This window comes from Leguminivora glycinivorella, chromosome 10 (assembly GCF_023078275.1).
Source record: "Leguminivora glycinivorella isolate SPB_JAAS2020 chromosome 10, LegGlyc_1.1, whole genome shotgun sequence".
Classification (NCBI taxonomy): Eukaryota; Metazoa; Arthropoda; class Insecta; order Lepidoptera; family Tortricidae; genus Leguminivora; species Leguminivora glycinivorella.
The window spans coordinates 15,498,896-15,517,392 of record NC_062980.1 but is presented as its reverse complement, the minus strand read 5'-3'; the positions used below and the strand labels follow the sequence as shown (position 1 = coordinate 15,517,392).

Here is an 18,497-nt window from a genome sequence, read left to right as displayed (position 1 = left end):
TGTTACAACAAGTGAACAAGAATGAAGTGTATTGTTAGCAATCGAAGCAGGCACTACCTACTTTTTCACTTAAGTATAGGAAAAAAAACACCGACTCATTGACAATTTGAATAATTTGTCAATGAGTTATTTTTGAAGATAATTTTAAGATACGTCAAATATTAGCACAAGAACTGGAATGGATCGGATATGTATATACATTTTTTTTTTAATTAAATGGCTTCCGTCCATTATTAGGACTATTTCGCCAGTGTCAAGGTGATATGAGCTAAATTAATATTAATTAGTAATATTAATTTAGCTCATAAATACGACAGTGTACGGTGAGCACTTGTAAATTGATAGCTAGATTTTACAAGAGCACGTGGACTACCGGCCGTTGATGACAAAAAAGAGGCTAAACGCGTTTCGAGATTAATTCTTCATCAGCTTCTCACTACAACATTAGTTTACTGCATAATAAGCTATCGATATTACACTATAGACAACATTAATGAGCAAAAGAAAAATAAATTATTCACGACACGAGACCGCTAAGATGGCGCTCGAACCGGAAGTCCCTGTATGTATATCTACATTATTGTTTAAAGGCATATTTGACATTGACATATCCGAACCATATTGTATCGTGCTAATATTTGACATATCTAAAAGTAACATTCCCTTAAAGTTTCAACCGTCTTTTGTTTTTTTTTTTTTTTTTCAAGATAATAGATTTATTCAAGTATGTAACCAATATTGGTACCGTGTCTTTTGTCTCACTGAGTGCCTGTGAAGTTACATTTCTCACTGCTTTTAAGTATTAAGGTACCTGGTGCATTAGGGTAATTCCGAATGACAGAAATGCTCGGGTAATTCCGAAAGGGGAATCTTGATATGATGGAAATAATGGTGATTTTTATGCGACTTTCGGAATTACCCTAATGCACCTTACGTACTCTTGTTCTAGCTGCTGAAGTCAACAAATTAGTGCTTATTTTAGTTTCTGGATGCTAAATGCTAACATGGAAAATTGCCTTAATAAACAGCACTCAGATAACATAAGTTGATACGTAATGATAAAATTATACCTAAATGACGTTCCAATGTGACTTGCATTGATTATATAAAAGGAAACTTTATCGTGTATAACATAAAATTCATATTTTTAAAAGACATCGATGCATTATGTGAGGTGTGTGTCTATTCTTCTGTACTGATAAACGTCGTACAATACACATGCGAAAACGTAACTTGTGTCTATTATTTCCAAAGCGGACCCCAGGCTCTCATGAGCCGTAACAAAATGGCGTGGCCCTTGTCGTTAGCACTGTTGGTGAGAAATTGCATTTCAAAACCACTAAAACATGCTTCTTCAAATTATATTAACTCTAGTCATAAAAATAATAAGTGTGTACCTTCATACAATACAAAAAACTGCACAAACGGAACTGTTTGCACTGAAACATAATGATGAGGAATCATAGAACTTTTATGACCTATTGACAAAGATTACTAATACGAGTATATAATATCACAGGTAATCATTTATTTCATATCAAAAACATACAAACTATCATCCAAACCCTCAGCGCAGGCTTCGTCAAAACGAATAATTACTAATATTACCTTTGAAAAGTAAATTTTTTAATTTTATGAATAAATGCATATGAATACGACCTTCAATGCAACTGCGTGCAACATCCACTTTTTTGTCTTGGCTACTTCGCTGTCTTCAACTCGCCCACATTTTCGGCAAGCGACTGGAATTCCTCTGGCTGTCAGGTGGAATTATTTTCAGGTGTCGACTCAGTAGGGCCGGTCCTACGCTGATTCAGGGCTATTTGGAGGTGATGACGTCATCCGTTTTACTATTTATATGCCTTGATTAGTCGCTTCTTATTATTGACTGAAGGGCTGGTAAAATGTAAACACCTGCAGACCTAATTTTCCGAAGATCATACTACATTTAGGTCCAAATTATATTAATTATCCGGTTACTTAATGAATGATAATTATTTGTCACCAAAACAAGTTTGTTTTTGTGAAGTACACATGAACTAGGTGCGTTGAATATTTATATGTATAAAGTTTTCAACATTTTGAATTTTAATATTATATTACGGTGTATTGGCACAGAATATATAATAGTACAAGTACAGAAGGCCCACTGCTTTGATGTTCACGACATGCCGCCTTTTTAAATGCCTACAAAATTCTAACAAAGAAACGAGCCGCACGTGCGGCGTTCGGCGATAGGGTTGCCTATGGATTAAAACGAATTAATACTCAGATAAAATGTTATACTATTATATTCAGGTCTTGGGTACTTTCTAGGTATATGTAAAGTATTTATATATTTCTGTTTAAGTTCCAACATCACAAGCCTTATTGAACCTTTCCGGGGGACTTAAACAATAGTAGATCTGTGTAAAAATGTCCTAATTTATTCAAGATATTTATTTAAGTAAACATTATTAACCATTCCAAACGCGGACAACGCATATGACCTTAAAAAAAATTCGTGACGTAAAGTAACAATAGAAAGTGCGAACGTGCGTTCCGCGAGAACGCGCACCCTGATTAGGCCGCGAACTCGCGGCCGCCAGCATGTACTTGTAGCGCGGCGATAGAATCGCGGAGTGAGCCGCCCCTGGTATTGGATCCAAGCATTTTAAATTTTTGCAAATCAATAAAACTAGACAGACGAGTTATAAAACGTCATCAAATGGTGAACCTGTTTTATATGAATTAGATTCACAATATTATTCAAAGTAACGCTGGATCAGCGTTCAAAACCTGCATTGTTTTTATATTGACTTTGTAAGTTGGCTTAAAAGAACGTTTAAAATAAATGTTTTCACTATTAATTAGGTAAACTGTACCAAGCACACAGACCCAACTCTATACCGATTAACCTTATCCATTACATCTATTACTATATTTATTTTTAGTTGCTGGCCTTTTAGGGTACCTTTACACTAGAGATGCGCTACGTGATAGTGTTTCATATCCACCAATCATGTTCACTGTTCACAAAGCGTAGCGCTAGTGGGAACGGGTTCGACTAAGCTGATTGTGGATATCAGACGCATCCATAATACATATCTGGTGGAAAGGCACCCTTAACAGTCCTCAGCTAGCTCGCAGACTAAGGAGCGTCCGCGGGAGAAAAATCCTCCTATTGCGATAACCGTATTTACTCGTACCATAAACTTGTTCAATGTAAGTACATAAATTGTCGCATCCCAAACAAAAACTGTCCATAAAGCATTATATCGAACACGAGAGAAAACCAAAACCTAATAATCATTGGTTTTCTTAGTCATAAATCTGCGCATCCACACACCCTGGACCCGTATATGGTCGCACACTGCGGCTTCTTCTTCAATCTAGCGTTTTCCCGGCCTAGCGCCAGGGTCCGCTTTCCTGCCCAGTCTTCTCCACTTTACCCGGTCTTCAGCATTCTTAGACATGAGATTGTTCTCTTGCATGTCCGCTCCCACGACGTCCAGCCAGCGCTTCTTTGGGCTACCGGGGCCGCGTGACTTAGAGCCTTGGACAGCGAGATTAAGGCATCTGTTTTCGATGTAGGCTTAGGAGGATTTTTCTCCCGCGGACGCGCCTTATCTTGCGAGCTAGCTTAGGACTGTTAAGGGTGCCTTTCCACCAGATATGTATTATGGATGCGTCTGATATCCACAATCAGCTTAGTCGAACCCGTTCCTACTAGCGCTACGCTTTGTGAACAGTGAACATGATTGGTGGGTATCAAACACTATCACGTAGCGCATCTCTAGTGGAAAGGTACCCTAACGGGCCAGCAACGCGCATGTGGAGGCTCTAGAGTGGCAGGCGTCATAGGCTACCGTGACTGCTTATCACCAGGCGGATCGTACCCGTATTTACCATGGTGTGGTACCTATGAAAAAAATTACTTTGCTGAAATGTATGTACTATTAGTGCTGCTTCTGGCCAATTAGTGAGAAAGGTGTCTAAGTAGGTCGTCCTTCCATCTCCATCTGGGACTGTGATAAATTACTCATAAGGTAATTCCTGTGGGTGCCCTCTATTTCGCCTATCATTAATTCGCATAATTTGAATTCGCAGAACAGATTTGGCATAACATAATTGTTCATAATATTGAATAAGCATAATATTAAAATGCATAATTCTTATTTCGCATAACAATGAATCTGCATAATTTAAAATTGCATATATATACTTACTAACTGTATGGAGCAAGCGATTGGATCAATCAGGGGCTGATTTTCCAATTTCGAGCGCTCGATTTTGAGTGTTTAATTTTATACTGTCTCACTTATTAAGCATGAAAAAAATAGGGGTAAGTAAGGTACAGCGGGGCAAATCTCGAGTGGGGGGCAAATGTAACTGTGGTCAATCTTCCATGTTTTACAATGTTTGTATTATTTAAAAAAACTGTTTATTTTTAAGAAACATACATGTATTTATGAACTTATCTGCTAATCTTAAATTAAAAAGATTATTTGAGTTAAGGAGTCTTTATTTTATTTATACATTACTATTAAGTTTTTTCGTTTTTCAGAAGAGTTTTTCAGAGAATACATAGAGTGTCTACCAGTTATGTAGTAAGCGTGTTCAGTGGGTACATGTAATAATGGAATAATGGAAATAGTGTAATAATGGAAAAAATGGATTAGTTACAATTGCTTTTTAGTCTAGATTTGCCCCGCTGTACCTTACTAAAGAAATTGAAAATGGATAGTATTTAAATAATATTATTTCATCGTTCAGATTTTCGCAGATCGCACGTGCCAATACTGATACCCGAGTAAGCGGAAGATTCCAATATTGAACCGCGAACGTAGCGAGTGGTTCAAAAAGTGGAATCTTGAGCGTTGCGAGGGTTTCAAGGCACATTAACCTTCGTACGGCACGTTAAACATTGCCACCGAGTTTGAAACACAAAATTTTTCATCACCCCAACACGAACAAAATACTGACTATAAAACATCAAACTAAATCAAATCCATCGATTTCTTCAATATTTATGATTCAAAATCATCATTTATAGGTAAAATTCTATCAGCTAGCTTAAGATTTCAAGTTAAAATTTGTATGAAATTACTTTGCACTCTTGTGGATAAAATGCAATTTTGCTATTTGTTTCCGAACAGAAAAGTAAGCCGTTACCCGTTAGTGTGGTGAAAATATAATTTTCTTGTATGCCATTTAAACATTCTACGAAACAAAGTTATGCTTATTATACTTATACCAATTCATCGTTATAACAATTTACATTATGCGCATTAGCATTATACAAAATCTGTTATGCGAAATAATGATATGCGTATTAAACGTTATGCGTAATAAACGGTATGCCAATTCATATTAGGAGTATTCAGTTATGCGAATTAATATTTCCTGTGCCTCATTTCCTTCTTCCTAAAAGTATTTGCCTCAACCTTTTTACAAACTTGAGTATACCATTGGCGTAGCGTCTATACAACTCGATTCCCAACGGGTTCCCTAAAATTCTCTAGTATCTGTAGAAGTCCATACAAAACAGATCCCGAAAACCCCTCCGGCTTTACCAATAAAAATGTTCACGCCACGCCACTGGTAAGTATATACTTCTTAAGTTAAGAAAAAGCATAGCAATGTTCCACCGTCATACTACACGACTGCTCATGCAAAACTTTTAAATCAAAATGTGCCGTTCATCCCAAATCTTCGCCTTTATATACGTGTCGCGATCTATTATTGCTTTTAATTCTTCTTCATTCGTGCGTTTACTACCGTTCTTATACTCAAGTTACAAAGGTTCAATTTCAGGAGATCCCAGTGTGTTTGACGTGTGTAATTTGTATGTCAGAATCAGGAAGCGAGCCGAGCCAACTCGGACACGCGGTGAATCAGTAACTAGTCTATTCTCGTTAGGTTAAAACTTCTTTGGAAAAAGAGCATTTATACCTTGTAAATTCTTGAAAGTTACATCGTTTTATTACGAGGTATCGTCATGTTTTGGAAGTTAAACTTTAACGCATCACGGAATCTGTCAGTGGGTGTTTTGATCTGCCGATATTGTTTTACACTCAATTTTGCACAAGCGCGATTTTGTTGCTCTGAAACGGTGCGGAAGATTGCTTTAGTAGTAACGGGACTTAAAATAGGTATTTTTTTGAATAAATTATTTTTACCAAGGCATCTTACGCAAATAAAATTAGGTTCACAGGTGGTTAATAGCATGCCATGCAAAAATAAAGATGTGGCATTTATTCTGGAAAGAAATATACCTCGGTACCTACAACCAATAATTAAAAACATGTGTTACCGAGTTCAGGTCACGGCAAACGAGATACCTATTGTTTTATCAGAGAAGTCAACTCTTCAATAAGCTAACCTAACCACAAAATTAAAATTTTGAAAAAACCCCCGACCGCGACCTAGTGGACCGTATTTCATGAAACATGGCTAAGAACACTCCCGACTAACTCAGCTTTCAGACAAAAAAACTAAATCAAAATCGGTTCATCCGTTCGAGAGCTACGATGCCACAGACAGACACACACACAGACAGACAGACAGACAAACAGACAGACAGACATACACACAGACAGACACGTCAAACTTATAACACCCCTTCGTTTTTGCGTCGGGGGTTAAAAAAATAGACAAAGCAATTTAGGTAACAATAATTTTTTTGAACTTAATAATTTAAAGTGTGACGTGGGGTAAATAGAATATAATGTATAAATTCCAGGAATTGAAAGTTACCTTGACCTCGGAAATAAAGAAATAACTAACTATTAGTTGAATTTCTTGTTACCTACATCCTGTATAGTTATTATGCACTTTGGGAGTCTTCTTGAACTTACTAACAATTAAAATATTTGTACTCGTCATACTAAATAATGCCATTTCCGGGATTTCAACCCTGAAGCATGGGTTTTTGCATACGATGTCACAACCACTATCACTCCCATTTCCCATCACTAGACCGGTCGCCAAAAATGTATGTAGGTATGTATTGTACCTATCACAAAATCGAAACGTCTGTCTGTTCAGTTTCAAACTGCGTTAACCCTGCTCTAGTCATTCAACCCTAAACTAATATACTACATTACAAAACGAATATATTATCATCGTCGTGATTAGCCAAATGATAATAAAGTCTTTTAAAATAGAATATAAGCATTATCCCTACATTTCGTCAACACAAATGAAACTCTAGTAAGATAAGTACAAGGTGCAGAGTTGGTCGTTTTGAATTTGCAATTATGCCTTTCGGCTTTGAAAAAGCATCGTCAACTGACTGTACGAGATGATGGCCAGTCATCGTCCGAACGCCAATGTTCGATGTATCGTATATGAAGATGTGTTCACACAGAACTTACTTGGTTAATGCTATATTATTTTTGGTTAATGCTATCATGAAAACAGCAGATATGTTAAATAGAGTTCAACAAATGTCAATCCGTCGCTAATTATAAACATAAATCTAACCTAATTGCTAAGAATAATTGCACCAATTTGTACAACTATTCGGTCTCACTGAGCTAATTTTCATATAATAAATAAAACATATTAAGTAGTCGCCACCTTCGGATGTTTTAAATTAATAATGAACAATTTACCACTGCAATGTCACAATTTAGATTTCTTTCAACCCCTTTTTGCCAAGAGTGGCACTGAAACTTAGTAGTTCATGTGCTCTGCTTACCCCTTTATGGGATACAGGCGTGATTATATGTATGTATGTATGTACAATTTACCAGAATAAAATGGATTCCGATAGTGGACTACTCAGTTGGCCTCCCGAGCGTCATAATGGTCAACCAAAGTAATGCCAATTATTAGCTTGCTTGTAAACCACCTTATTTATAATCTGACCATTGCTGGATATCCTAGAAAGCGCGGTAGTTCAAAAAATGCAACTTCAACTAGACGCTTTTTAAAACTGATATGTTATACGAGTTGTTTAGGTGACATTTTTGGCATGGCGTTGATGACAATTTAATATTGACGAGTCAGCAAAAATAATAATGTAGGAACATTTTTCATGGCAACAGGTTTCATTGCTCTTTCTCATTTGTAAACACAAACACCTCGTGGACATGCCTTAAAGACAACCGCCGCCAAAGCCACAGCCAACCGCTCAATCAAGACACGACGGTTAAATAGGTTGTCGCTAATTTGGGTTATCGACACGGGAGTGACTAATGCAGCTAATTCTGTAGGGAGCGGATATACTGCTCATCATCATCATCATCATCATCATAATCATATCAGGCCCCGTAGCCGAATGGCATTTCTACGACGCGAAACGAAAACGAAACGCCGCGAAAGGTCTGTCGCACCACTACGAAAGAGCGATAGAGATGTATCTACGAGCGTTTCGTTTCGTGAGCGTTTCGTGAGCGTTTGTGCATTCGGCTACACATGCAGATCTTCATCGCCCAATACTGAACATAGGCCCACCCAATGTCGTACACCCAATGAGCTAAACATCCGAAAATCTGATCCGACTCTAACCTATTAAGTACATATCATGTCATGTTGCCTCTTTGTCATCCAATTCAGCGACATTTTCATGAACAGCTTGGTAAATCGATTAATGTTTAGTATAAGTTCGTTTATACGCCACTTTTTAGTACTTTTAAAAATACTTACATGAATTTTGCAATAAGCTCTTATCCATTTATCAATACGAGTATGTACGACCAAGCTCCAATGTGAAGCTGAAAGCCCACGCCATTAAAGGAACTGGTGAATAACTGATAGGATGATATCAACCCGCGAAGGTATGAACTGTGTGCTATTTGACCACAGTGACATTTACAATTCTGTGCCTATCTCTGGGTTGATAAGTAAGTGAAATAGGCCACTGGTAACCTGTGGACCTCTTAACCCGCATCCACACTATTATAAATAACCTTACACTTGGGTCTTCAAAAACGCTTCTCGCTCCGCTTAAGCATACTCTTATTATTCTGCTGTGGATGTGCGTCACCGAACTATTTGTGTGCCAAGAAATGCAACATTAAATGTTGCAGTTCAAATGACTGTCCATGCCCTTTATTCTTCTGTGAACTTTTGTTAAAAAATGTGAGCAAATACTTATTAAACGTAGCTTTTGACAAAGTAGAAGTCTTCTAATGTCTAACTAATGTGTTAATAAGTCTCACTAATTGACAGTGTCTACAATACCACAGGTCAAGGATGATGTCTTAAAATACTAAAATTAACACCATAAATTGCTGATAAAAATCATAAATATAATAAATTTCTCATTTGTCATTACAGTCGTTCTTCATATTCCATTCTTGACATTTCTTCAAATAGTCCAGGTCCATGGCCAGGTCTTTAGAGACGGTCTTCACATCAGCTGTGGCGGTGGACCCGGGACTGTTCGCGTCCCTGGGTTTGATTAAAGGTTGCACTGTAATGCCCCACAACTTGCCAAACATTGACATGAGGCCGATAACGGAGAGGCCTAGAAGGAATCCCTGCAACGAGAACATTTTTATGTAAATAAACATTACAATCGTGATGTTTTCAGAAAAAAAGATAAGGAATAATTTTACCAAGACTACACAGTAATATTTTTTATAGAACGGCGGACATGACCATAAGATAGTCTCGGATGGTCACGTAGAACGTTCTCTAGAAGTCTCGCTTTTTCTGTCCACTTAACGATCCATAGTGCCATTAGTGCCGCGTCAAAATGGTAAATGGAATGTTGTTACCCATTATTGGTGTGAAACCATGATGAGACTACATGAAATAGCTACGTAGAATGATTTTGATACACCTATTCTAAAAGAAGTGCTAAAGGTTTCGTTGAAACATTTCTACAGCTGCATTAAACACTACTCGTAGCGTTGTGTTCCTGCCGATGAGTAAGGTTCAAAGTTCAAGTACGGTGCGGAGTGTTAAGGTCGGCATTCGTGTCACACATCTGGGGTTCCTGGTGTCCATAGACTATGTAGGCAGCTTACCTCCAGACAGGCCATATGCTTGTTTGCCACCTACGTAGTATAAAAAAATAAAAGCTGGGTTTGGGTAGACCATGATCCATGTTGTAACGCCAAACTATACAAGTATACACCTCCTACTCATGTTTAAATCCTAGTTTAAATGCCTAGGCATCTGATAAAACAAACAATCGAATACTCATATGATATACGACGAGAGTGTTCTCTAATTCATCTTCGCGATAAATATTTCTATAGCAGAGCATTGATGAGCGAATATAATTTGGACGAGAGCCAAGATTTGATGAAGTGGCGTCCGATAGGTTGATTTCGAAGGTGTTGCTTCGAGAAATCTGGAAGCTTCGAAAGTACGTTATAATTACCTTAAGGGCATGGTTATTTAGATTAATATGATCCAAATTTCCTCTTTGAAGTTTTTGTTAAGTGCAGTGGGGTAATTTCGAATCACAAAAATGCTCGAGTAGTTTCAGGTAATCACATCAGAATGAGAATTTGATTCGACAGCATGTTTTGAATATAGACTTATATTGACCGGGATATAGACCGTGATTACCTTTTTGATTTTTGTCGAGCTCCCGATATTTCGACGCAGTTGCATGCAAAATGCTCGACAAAAATCAAAAAGGTAATCACGGTCTATATCCCGGTCAATATAAGTCTAATGAAAATAACCGTGAATCATTCAAAACTCTTATGTTTTGAATATGTCAATTACTTAAGTAATATTCCTATTTATCATTTTTAATGATTTTTAAAACTTACAATACTTCCACCGAGGTCGGACAGGAATAAGTTCCAGTCATAGTTGTATCGCTCTTCGTAGACGGACACCATCATAGTGTTAAAGTTGATGTACAGCTGAAATCAAATTCCTAGACCTTGATAAGAATGAGATAATAGGGTTCAAACCCCGCTCTTAGATGAAGGAAAACAATGTAAGGAAACCGAACTCATTCCAATAGGGTCTAAACTATCTGCGTTGAAAGGTCTGATGGCAGTCGCTTTCCTAAAAAAGCGCATGTCTACGTCACTACTTCGAATCAGTTGACAAAGTGGACCCCAGGGAACGGTGGCGAAAATGTCTGGATAATTCTAAAAATAATAAAATATAAATTGATTATGTTAATTAAGTAAAAAGCTACCGGGACGCATTGAAAATTTATATTCTGTGACCCATATTTTCACAATATAAACCGTCATATAAATTGACTTACATGAGTCTCCAAAGTGGCAAGACCTGAGTTTAGAGCCCACACCTTCTGCATAGAATCCCATGTGTAGTCGCTCCTCCGGAACGATACGTAGGCGTTGTAGAGGTATGAGCGACAGATCCGGGGGCAACAGGTGCAGCCGTGATCCTCATACGTGCTGGAAATGAGTTTTTGATTAGGACTGAGATATTCCTACTTATGAGAGACGATTTAGGGTACTAAAGTGTCTAAATGAACAAAAATTAGTGGGAATAGTGCAAAGATGTGATCATAACCACTAAAAAAATATTATAAAATAGAACAATAAAATTCAGATCCAAGAAGACAAAATAAGCTTTACATTTGAAAGTGGTATAATTACTGCCTTAGATGAGATTTGAACTAACTACATCTGGACCACTATTCTAGCGCTCTGCCAAGTTATCAAATAAGCCAGCAAGATTTCATCCTAATTATTCAATGGCTGTTCCTTAATTCAAGTATCGCCCAAAGCAGTAAATTTTCAATATTTCAATTTATATTGCTCAAGCTCAACAACATCTGAATGTAAAATTCGAATTGTTTGTTTCCCTCTTGTATTTTAGTTATTACTTTATATACTGCGTGATAAGTCTCTTCATGTCATTATAGTTGTCACACCGTGGAAGATCACTGATCATCCAAGGTCCGGAGCAGCCAACAGCCTCGCCTACCAAACGTGACACGTGCCTAGTGGTGCACTGCAATGAAAAATACTTATACTTATAAGAAAGTTTAGAAATACTTATACTTAATGATTATTTTATGTAGATTTTGAGAGTCATAAATCTGTGGTCAAAACAAACCTTTTTTTTTTTATTTCTTTGTCAAACAGTATGATACACTCGTAGGTATGCAAAATTCAATATAGGTTGAGCTTTGTAGTTTGAATTTGTAGTGGACATTTTGCCTAAGGAATCTTTATCTCAAAATAAAAGCTAAGTACTTTTAAAAACATTCATCCTTAAGAGGGTAAAGTATTTTAACTGGCTAGTACCTACCCACAAAATTAGATTTAGATAGAAGAAACGAGTTCATTTATTTGTATGGCGGCCGAGCGTGTCAGATTTTGTACTGAAGTTGTTACTTGCCTGTGATTTTAAATATGTCTCAGGCCCTTGAGTGTTGATAAGTTTTATGTTGTTGCAATTAAATATCATGTAACGAGGCATTTTTAATGTTTTTGTTGACTTCAACTTACAAAAATTGACGCCCGAAAGCTGCAAGCTGCGATTAAAGACGGACAACTCAGTGTATTTCACTGAGTTCATTTGACACGCTAAGTAGATACGTTTGCTTGATCTATGGTTTATATGACATCTGTGTGCCTACCTCATTTGTACTGTAATCCTCCCAGTTCACACAAGGATCGTGATCTCGACTGATCTTCTGATACTGGTCCACTGCTAGCTTCACGCTTATAGTCTCACCGGTGTTCACGTACAGATAGTCAACCAGACCACCGTTGTATACTGCCACTTCTGTTTAATATTATAAAAAAAATATGTATAACTTTTGAGCTCCGGAATCAAGTCAGTGCTATTTGGTGCTATCGAAAATTTGAAAATGGTATCTTCGAACTACCCGTCAGCAGCATCAACTTTATAAATAAATAAATATTATAGTACATTCTTACACGGATAGACTGAGGCCCACGGTAAGCTCAAGAAGGCTTGTGTTGTGGGTACTCAGACAACGATATATATAATATATAATATTTATAAATACTTTCTATATACGTAGAAAACATCCATGACTCAGGAACAAGTATCTGTGTTCATCACACAAATAAATGCCCTGACCGGGATTCGAACCCGGGACCGCGGCGTAGCAGGTAGGGTCACTACCGACTGCGTCCGACCGGTCGTTTATATGTTGAACAGCTGAGCAGTCCTGCTCGAATGCATTGTTATTTTCCTTACTTACCAGTAAAAGGTTCCTTTGAATAATGGACGTAGACATGATAACCCGGCGGGGTAGTGCTGATGGAGTTAGCGATGTCCCTGGCGTTGTGGCGAAGGGTCAAGGAGTACCCCACGCTTTTGGATGCTTTAGAGCTCAGCACCTATTCATAATTTATGACATGAAACATCGTAACGTAATTACACCCAAAAGACATGTATATATAGAATTCTTCACATTTTCTGAATAGTGCATAGATATTAGCAAAATAGTGGTAATAGAATAAGTAATTTTATTTACCCGTGGTGTAAGAGTGTAACACCGGCCCATCACGAAGCCCAGACTTGATGTCACTTCCACATCTGTATAAAGGCCAAATGTATTAGTAGACTAATCAAAGAATTTACTATAGATGTTTGGACGTATAGGTATATTATTCCCTAAGGGTCCACAGATAGATATCGGATCGGACAGTGTTGTGATGACATCTCTCGCTATTCCAAGAGAAATGAAAGAGCACGAAAGTTCTCCGAAAACGTGTATTGAAGGAATGAAGGAATATGTGGGAGCAGCTTAAGCGCATAAGAGTACCTGACCCTACATACGATGAAAGATGAAAGTACAAACATTAAAAATCTTCTACTTACTTTCTGTGAGCCCATCGAAACCATACTGTACGAAGAACTCGTCACTGCTGTAGGTGATATCTTCCCACAAGTGATCCAGGCTCACGTGGGAGAAGTTGAAGTTACGCCAGACGGAGGTGTACCGAGGGTGCGAATACAGGCCATATTCCTGTCGAAAGATTTACAATTTTAAATCGCATTTCAAACATTGGTTGGAAATTCCAAAGCAGGAAGGATGATTAAAGACAAAAGGATGTTTAGAAAACCCACCTGATCGTCATTAAACCTAGAAAAGTCATGTTCTACCAGCTATTTTATTAAGCATACAAAGCAAACCATGGAACATTTTAATTTTCATTCTACAAATCCATACAGAGCATTGAAGTTCCATCTCAGAATATATAATAGGTTCCATCTTCACATACTTATATATTTTTTCCGGTTTGGACAAAACACGAGTCTCAGTCGTCTTATTCGCCGGAGGTTCTAAGTTGAGTTGGCAGGTTGGCAGTGTTGGCACGCTTGACGTGGCAAACGAAACGCAGTCTGGCTCTGTCGCACCACTACATTTGCAGTCGAAGTGTATATAGATTCTATTGTATTGTGATTGGGAGGCAGTTCAACCATGCTCTACTAATATCAAATTTACCTCCATCTTGTCGAACTTGTACGGTGGTTCCCGACAGAATGTAAGGCTGGGGTACATGAGCGTTTCATTGAAGTCGAAGTGTGTGTGCGTCGTGATCGGGATGTTGATCAGTTTCCGCACACATGCTGATATCTAAAAGGATGAAAATGTTGGGTTGTAAGTATATATTTTGCTTTGTTCCAACGGAGATGCTTGCCTGCCTATTTGTAATACTATACCTACTATACGATTAAGAGATCCCTTTAAATGTTTTAGTATGTATCACATCTATTTTACCAGCCACATCACATTTCTGTAGAAATGAGTGACAAATTATCTCTACAGCAATAAGTAGTAACTTAATATATTGAAACTGATGAGAATGGGATGCTGCTGTGCGACAAAGATGTTTGGAGTGCGGTTGATTTTAATTTATTATAATTTTTACCAGTTCTGTGGTTTAAACAATTAACACTACAGAGTCAACATTTCAGACAAAAACAAGAAACAAACAAAAAAGAGGTGTTAAAGACAACTTATTAATAGCTAATACGTATGTTAAAAATGTGTATTTCAAGGTTAGGTAAATTACCACTCATTTCATGTTCATTGACAGTGAAACAAAGCAAAATATTTAGGTATAAAAACCTTCCGTGTCCGTATAATGTGCGTAAAACCTGACAACTTTTTACTTGGCCTTGGGCAACTTGCTTACTGTTACGTAACATTGAAATACTGCTACGAAAATACATAATTATTTCATCTTCCTGATTAGCAAGCTTCAGGAAGTGTATTTCCTCGTTTCAATGCCTTCTTACTCTTTTCAGTCGCCTCCTCGTGGTTGAGGATAGTGACCAAATAGTGATGTCTCTCCATTTGACGTGGTCTAGGGCAGTATGAATTGCCTTCTTCATGGATCCACGTACTTTCTTTATGGTGTCAGCCCACCTTATGATTATTGCCAATGCTCCAGTGGCATTCGAATTTGCTCAGTATGACCACCACCGACATACCTACATGTTATTTTATTTAACTGCATTTAATATAGTTCTACTGAGAAAAGGCCGGCTGAAAGGCCGGTATTGATGGATCGATGAGGTTCAGAAAGACCTGTGTGATCTTCGAGTGACTGAATGGCGTCAGATCGCACAGGATAGGAGCGAATGGCGGAATCTAGTGTCGGAGGTCAAGATCCACTTCGGGTCGCTGAGCCAGCGCAGAAAGTAAGTAATATACCTGTTGTATGACCACGCAGCTGCACACCAGCACAACAAGTGTCTTGATGAGGTTGGGTCCCTTCAGGCACTGGTAGCATTTCTTCTTGAACGTCTCGGACGGGGCTTCCGACTTGAGTTGATAACATAAAACAAATTTAATATTATAGTTTTATAACTTGGAAAATTATCTTCCTCCAAGATATATCTAAAAGATATATTAAAAGAGATTTAGTATCTTGAATATTTGAGTTTCTCTTCATTGGAATTCTATAATCTGTTTTAAATGGTTTGGAAGAATGATACTCAAAGCTTTTCTAGAATAACTGTTCTGGTTTTACGGAAGTTTTTGAATCTCTAGCGATGAATTAAAACGAATCGAACATGAAATTAAATACTTATTAGATTTCTGGAAAATCGCCTCAAGTATAGTAATAAGTATTGTAAATAACATAAATATTTTAACAGGTAACCTTCAATCAAAGTTCTATTTACCTCTGCATAAAGTTTCGACATTTTCCTCAATCGTCCTCCAATGTGAAAATGCGTCCAAACGGCTGAATTTAACCGCAGTTACTCCAGACAACTACCACTAAGAGATATAATATGTTATAGGCGTTTATAGCAATCGTAAATAACGATTAGGGTGATATTGAAATTGTTCTGAATTTATTTTCGCGATTAGATCAGCAAGGGCAGGGCAAGGTTTTCGTGGTATCGACTAGTCCCCGTAGCCGAATGGCATTTCTGCGACGCGAGACGCCACCGAAACGCAGAAATGTAGGTAATCTGGCTCTGTCGCGCCAATAAGCAAAAGCGATAGAGATAGATAGCTACAAAAGAGATATTATCGTGAGCGTTTCGTGAGCTTTTGTGCATTCGGCTACGCACACAGGAGTGGTTTTGCACTACGTCTTATCCGAATCTTACTTTACGCACTACATTTGATCTCCGTCATCTGATTTCTTTCCGTCATTCGGATCTAGTGCCTAAACTACCATACAAATAGTTCTATCTACGGCTATGACGGATTTTATTTTCACGGTTTTGATTCGGATTCGGATCAGAAGTACTGTGAAACCGCTCTGAGTGACATTGACAGGTGGACTTCGGACCACCCCAGCATTTTTAACATTTCTTCAATTTCTGTAAGAACTGCAAGCAAGCATTATGTCCCAAATAAAAGCTAAAATTTTCCTTTATAATTTCTTATGATTTTTTAAAGTTTCCGAGCAATACTTTTAGTTTTTAGGGCTTCGAACGTGGCTTCCCTAAAAATGCGTACTAAATCTCTCTCAGTTGTTGTTGTTGTTGTTGTAGTCCTAAGGCACCCCAGAGGTGCAAAGGGCCTTCACAAGCTCGCGCCACGCCTTTCTATCTTCAGCGACCCTCGTGGCCTCGCTCCAGCTCAGACCAGCCGCTCGTAGCTCATTTTCGACGGACCGCTTCCATGAGTCTCTCTCAGTAGGACCCTATAAATATTGCAAAAAGTGACTTAATAATTAAGTGCAAATTATTTGCAAGAGCTGGTGACTTCCTCCCACAAGGTACTATCAGCTACAAAAGTGAATGGCGAATTTGAATTTAATGAATTCATTCACAATTTCTACATGCACTTTTGCAGCTGATAGTACCTAACATCTTTGCTATATACAGCGAGGAGTTGTCGCCAGCATCTTGGTACAATGCCTTAAGTCCCTCAAAGTCTTTAACCTAGTAACTTAGTAACCTAAAAAGAGACATCTTTTATTTTTTTGTAAGAAAAATTACACATTACACAAATTACACATTGTGTGAAATTAAAAAAATCAATGGATGAAAATTAAAGGTAATGTTTTTAAAAATAAATTCTGACTCGTCCGGGGAAAAAATGCTATTTACGCCAAATGTCCGGGTTTTTTGTATCTTTGTCCGGGTTTGGCGAAATTCGAGATGGCAGCCCTACTCAAAGACCTATTTAAGATGTTAGCTATCTATTACGTTTTATGCTTAGTCTCAGTATCTATAATATGTAAATGCTTATGAAAATAAATGGTTTTCATTTACATTCTGTATGTGTACATAATACTTAGTCCGGCAATCTAATTATCAAGTAGCGGCACATCAAACAGGCAAAATATTGGTTTCACCAAATTCGATAAAGGATGAGTGGGTGGTAAATCTGCCATAACTTTATGTTCGCAGAATATTTAGAACCTACTTCAGTTATGATGTTATGACCATAGAAATAGAATGACAAAGAACAACTTTCGAATATCAAAAGTGAGACCAAAACTGGACCAATGTCAAGTGTGTGTCAATTATCTATGAAACGTGAATAATGTGCTTTTCTAACTGTTTAATCCAAGCGGAAATCACTCACTGTATCCTCTAAATACAACTTTTTGTACTGAAAAGTACGATTAATTAATCCGTTAACTTAAATTGAGTAGGCTGCCTGTCATCAAAAATGGTCACGTTTTTTTTATTTGTATAGTCTGCCTCTTTTGCACTCATAGGATGATCATATACGTGAAAACTTCTCTATTGCACACTTTAAGCAGTCTTTAAGCGAAAGCGAAAAGCGGTCTGTGGTTATGACAATAATTTATCAAAATAGTATAAGAATCGCCTGGCATCCATTGGCTCGTTGGGTCGACGACATCCGGAATTGCGGGTCACAGCAATAACTGGATGACACTAGCTCAGGACCAGGAGAAATGGCGTAGGTACTTGAAAAAAAAAATTCAGTCAAATTGAGAACCTCCTCCTTTTTTGAAGTCGGTTAAAAAGAGGCCTGATGCTCATCAGAGGCATAAAGGGTTGATAATGATGATGATGAATTTGATGTTATCAATCCGATTTTCATACGAACTGTCTACATATTATTATATCATATTTTCTCAATAAGTTTATACATTTGGATCACATTTTAGATGATAATAAAAATTGTTATGCTT

General features: G+C 37.6%; 1 protein-coding gene across 1 annotated transcript; it reads right to left on the bottom strand.

Moving 5' to 3' along the window:
• Positions 1–9,251: 9,251 nt before the first annotated feature.
• LOC125230400 (degenerin-like protein asic-1) lies at positions 9,252–16,210 on the bottom strand. The gene is made up of 11 exons (XM_048135538.1): positions 16,054–16,210; positions 15,581–15,691; positions 14,366–14,497; positions 13,738–13,885; positions 13,391–13,452; positions 13,115–13,253; positions 12,521–12,669; positions 11,762–11,889; positions 11,174–11,327; positions 10,722–10,817; positions 9,252–9,470 (listed from the first exon to the last, which is right to left on the bottom strand). Exons 1-11 carry the CDS (start codon positions 16,072–16,074, stop codon positions 9,252–9,254), a joined length of 1,359 nt encoding a protein of 452 aa, XP_047991495.1. The 5' UTR covers positions 16,075–16,210.
• Between the last annotated feature and the right edge of the window lie 2,287 nt (positions 16,211–18,497).

Excerpts from the sequence above, each read along its gene's own strand:
- LOC125230400 (XM_048135538.1), bottom strand. The coding sequence starts at position 16,074 with ATGTCGAAACTTTATGCAGAG. Across the intron at positions 13,254-13,390 it reads GTTACACTCTTACACCACGG|GTGCTGAGCTCTAAAGCATC; the intron begins GTAAATAAAATT and ends AATTATGAATAG. Across the intron at positions 11,328-11,761 it reads CTTATCACGCAGTATATAAA|CACGTATGAGGATCACGGCT; the intron begins GTAATAACTAAA and ends ACTCATTTCCAG.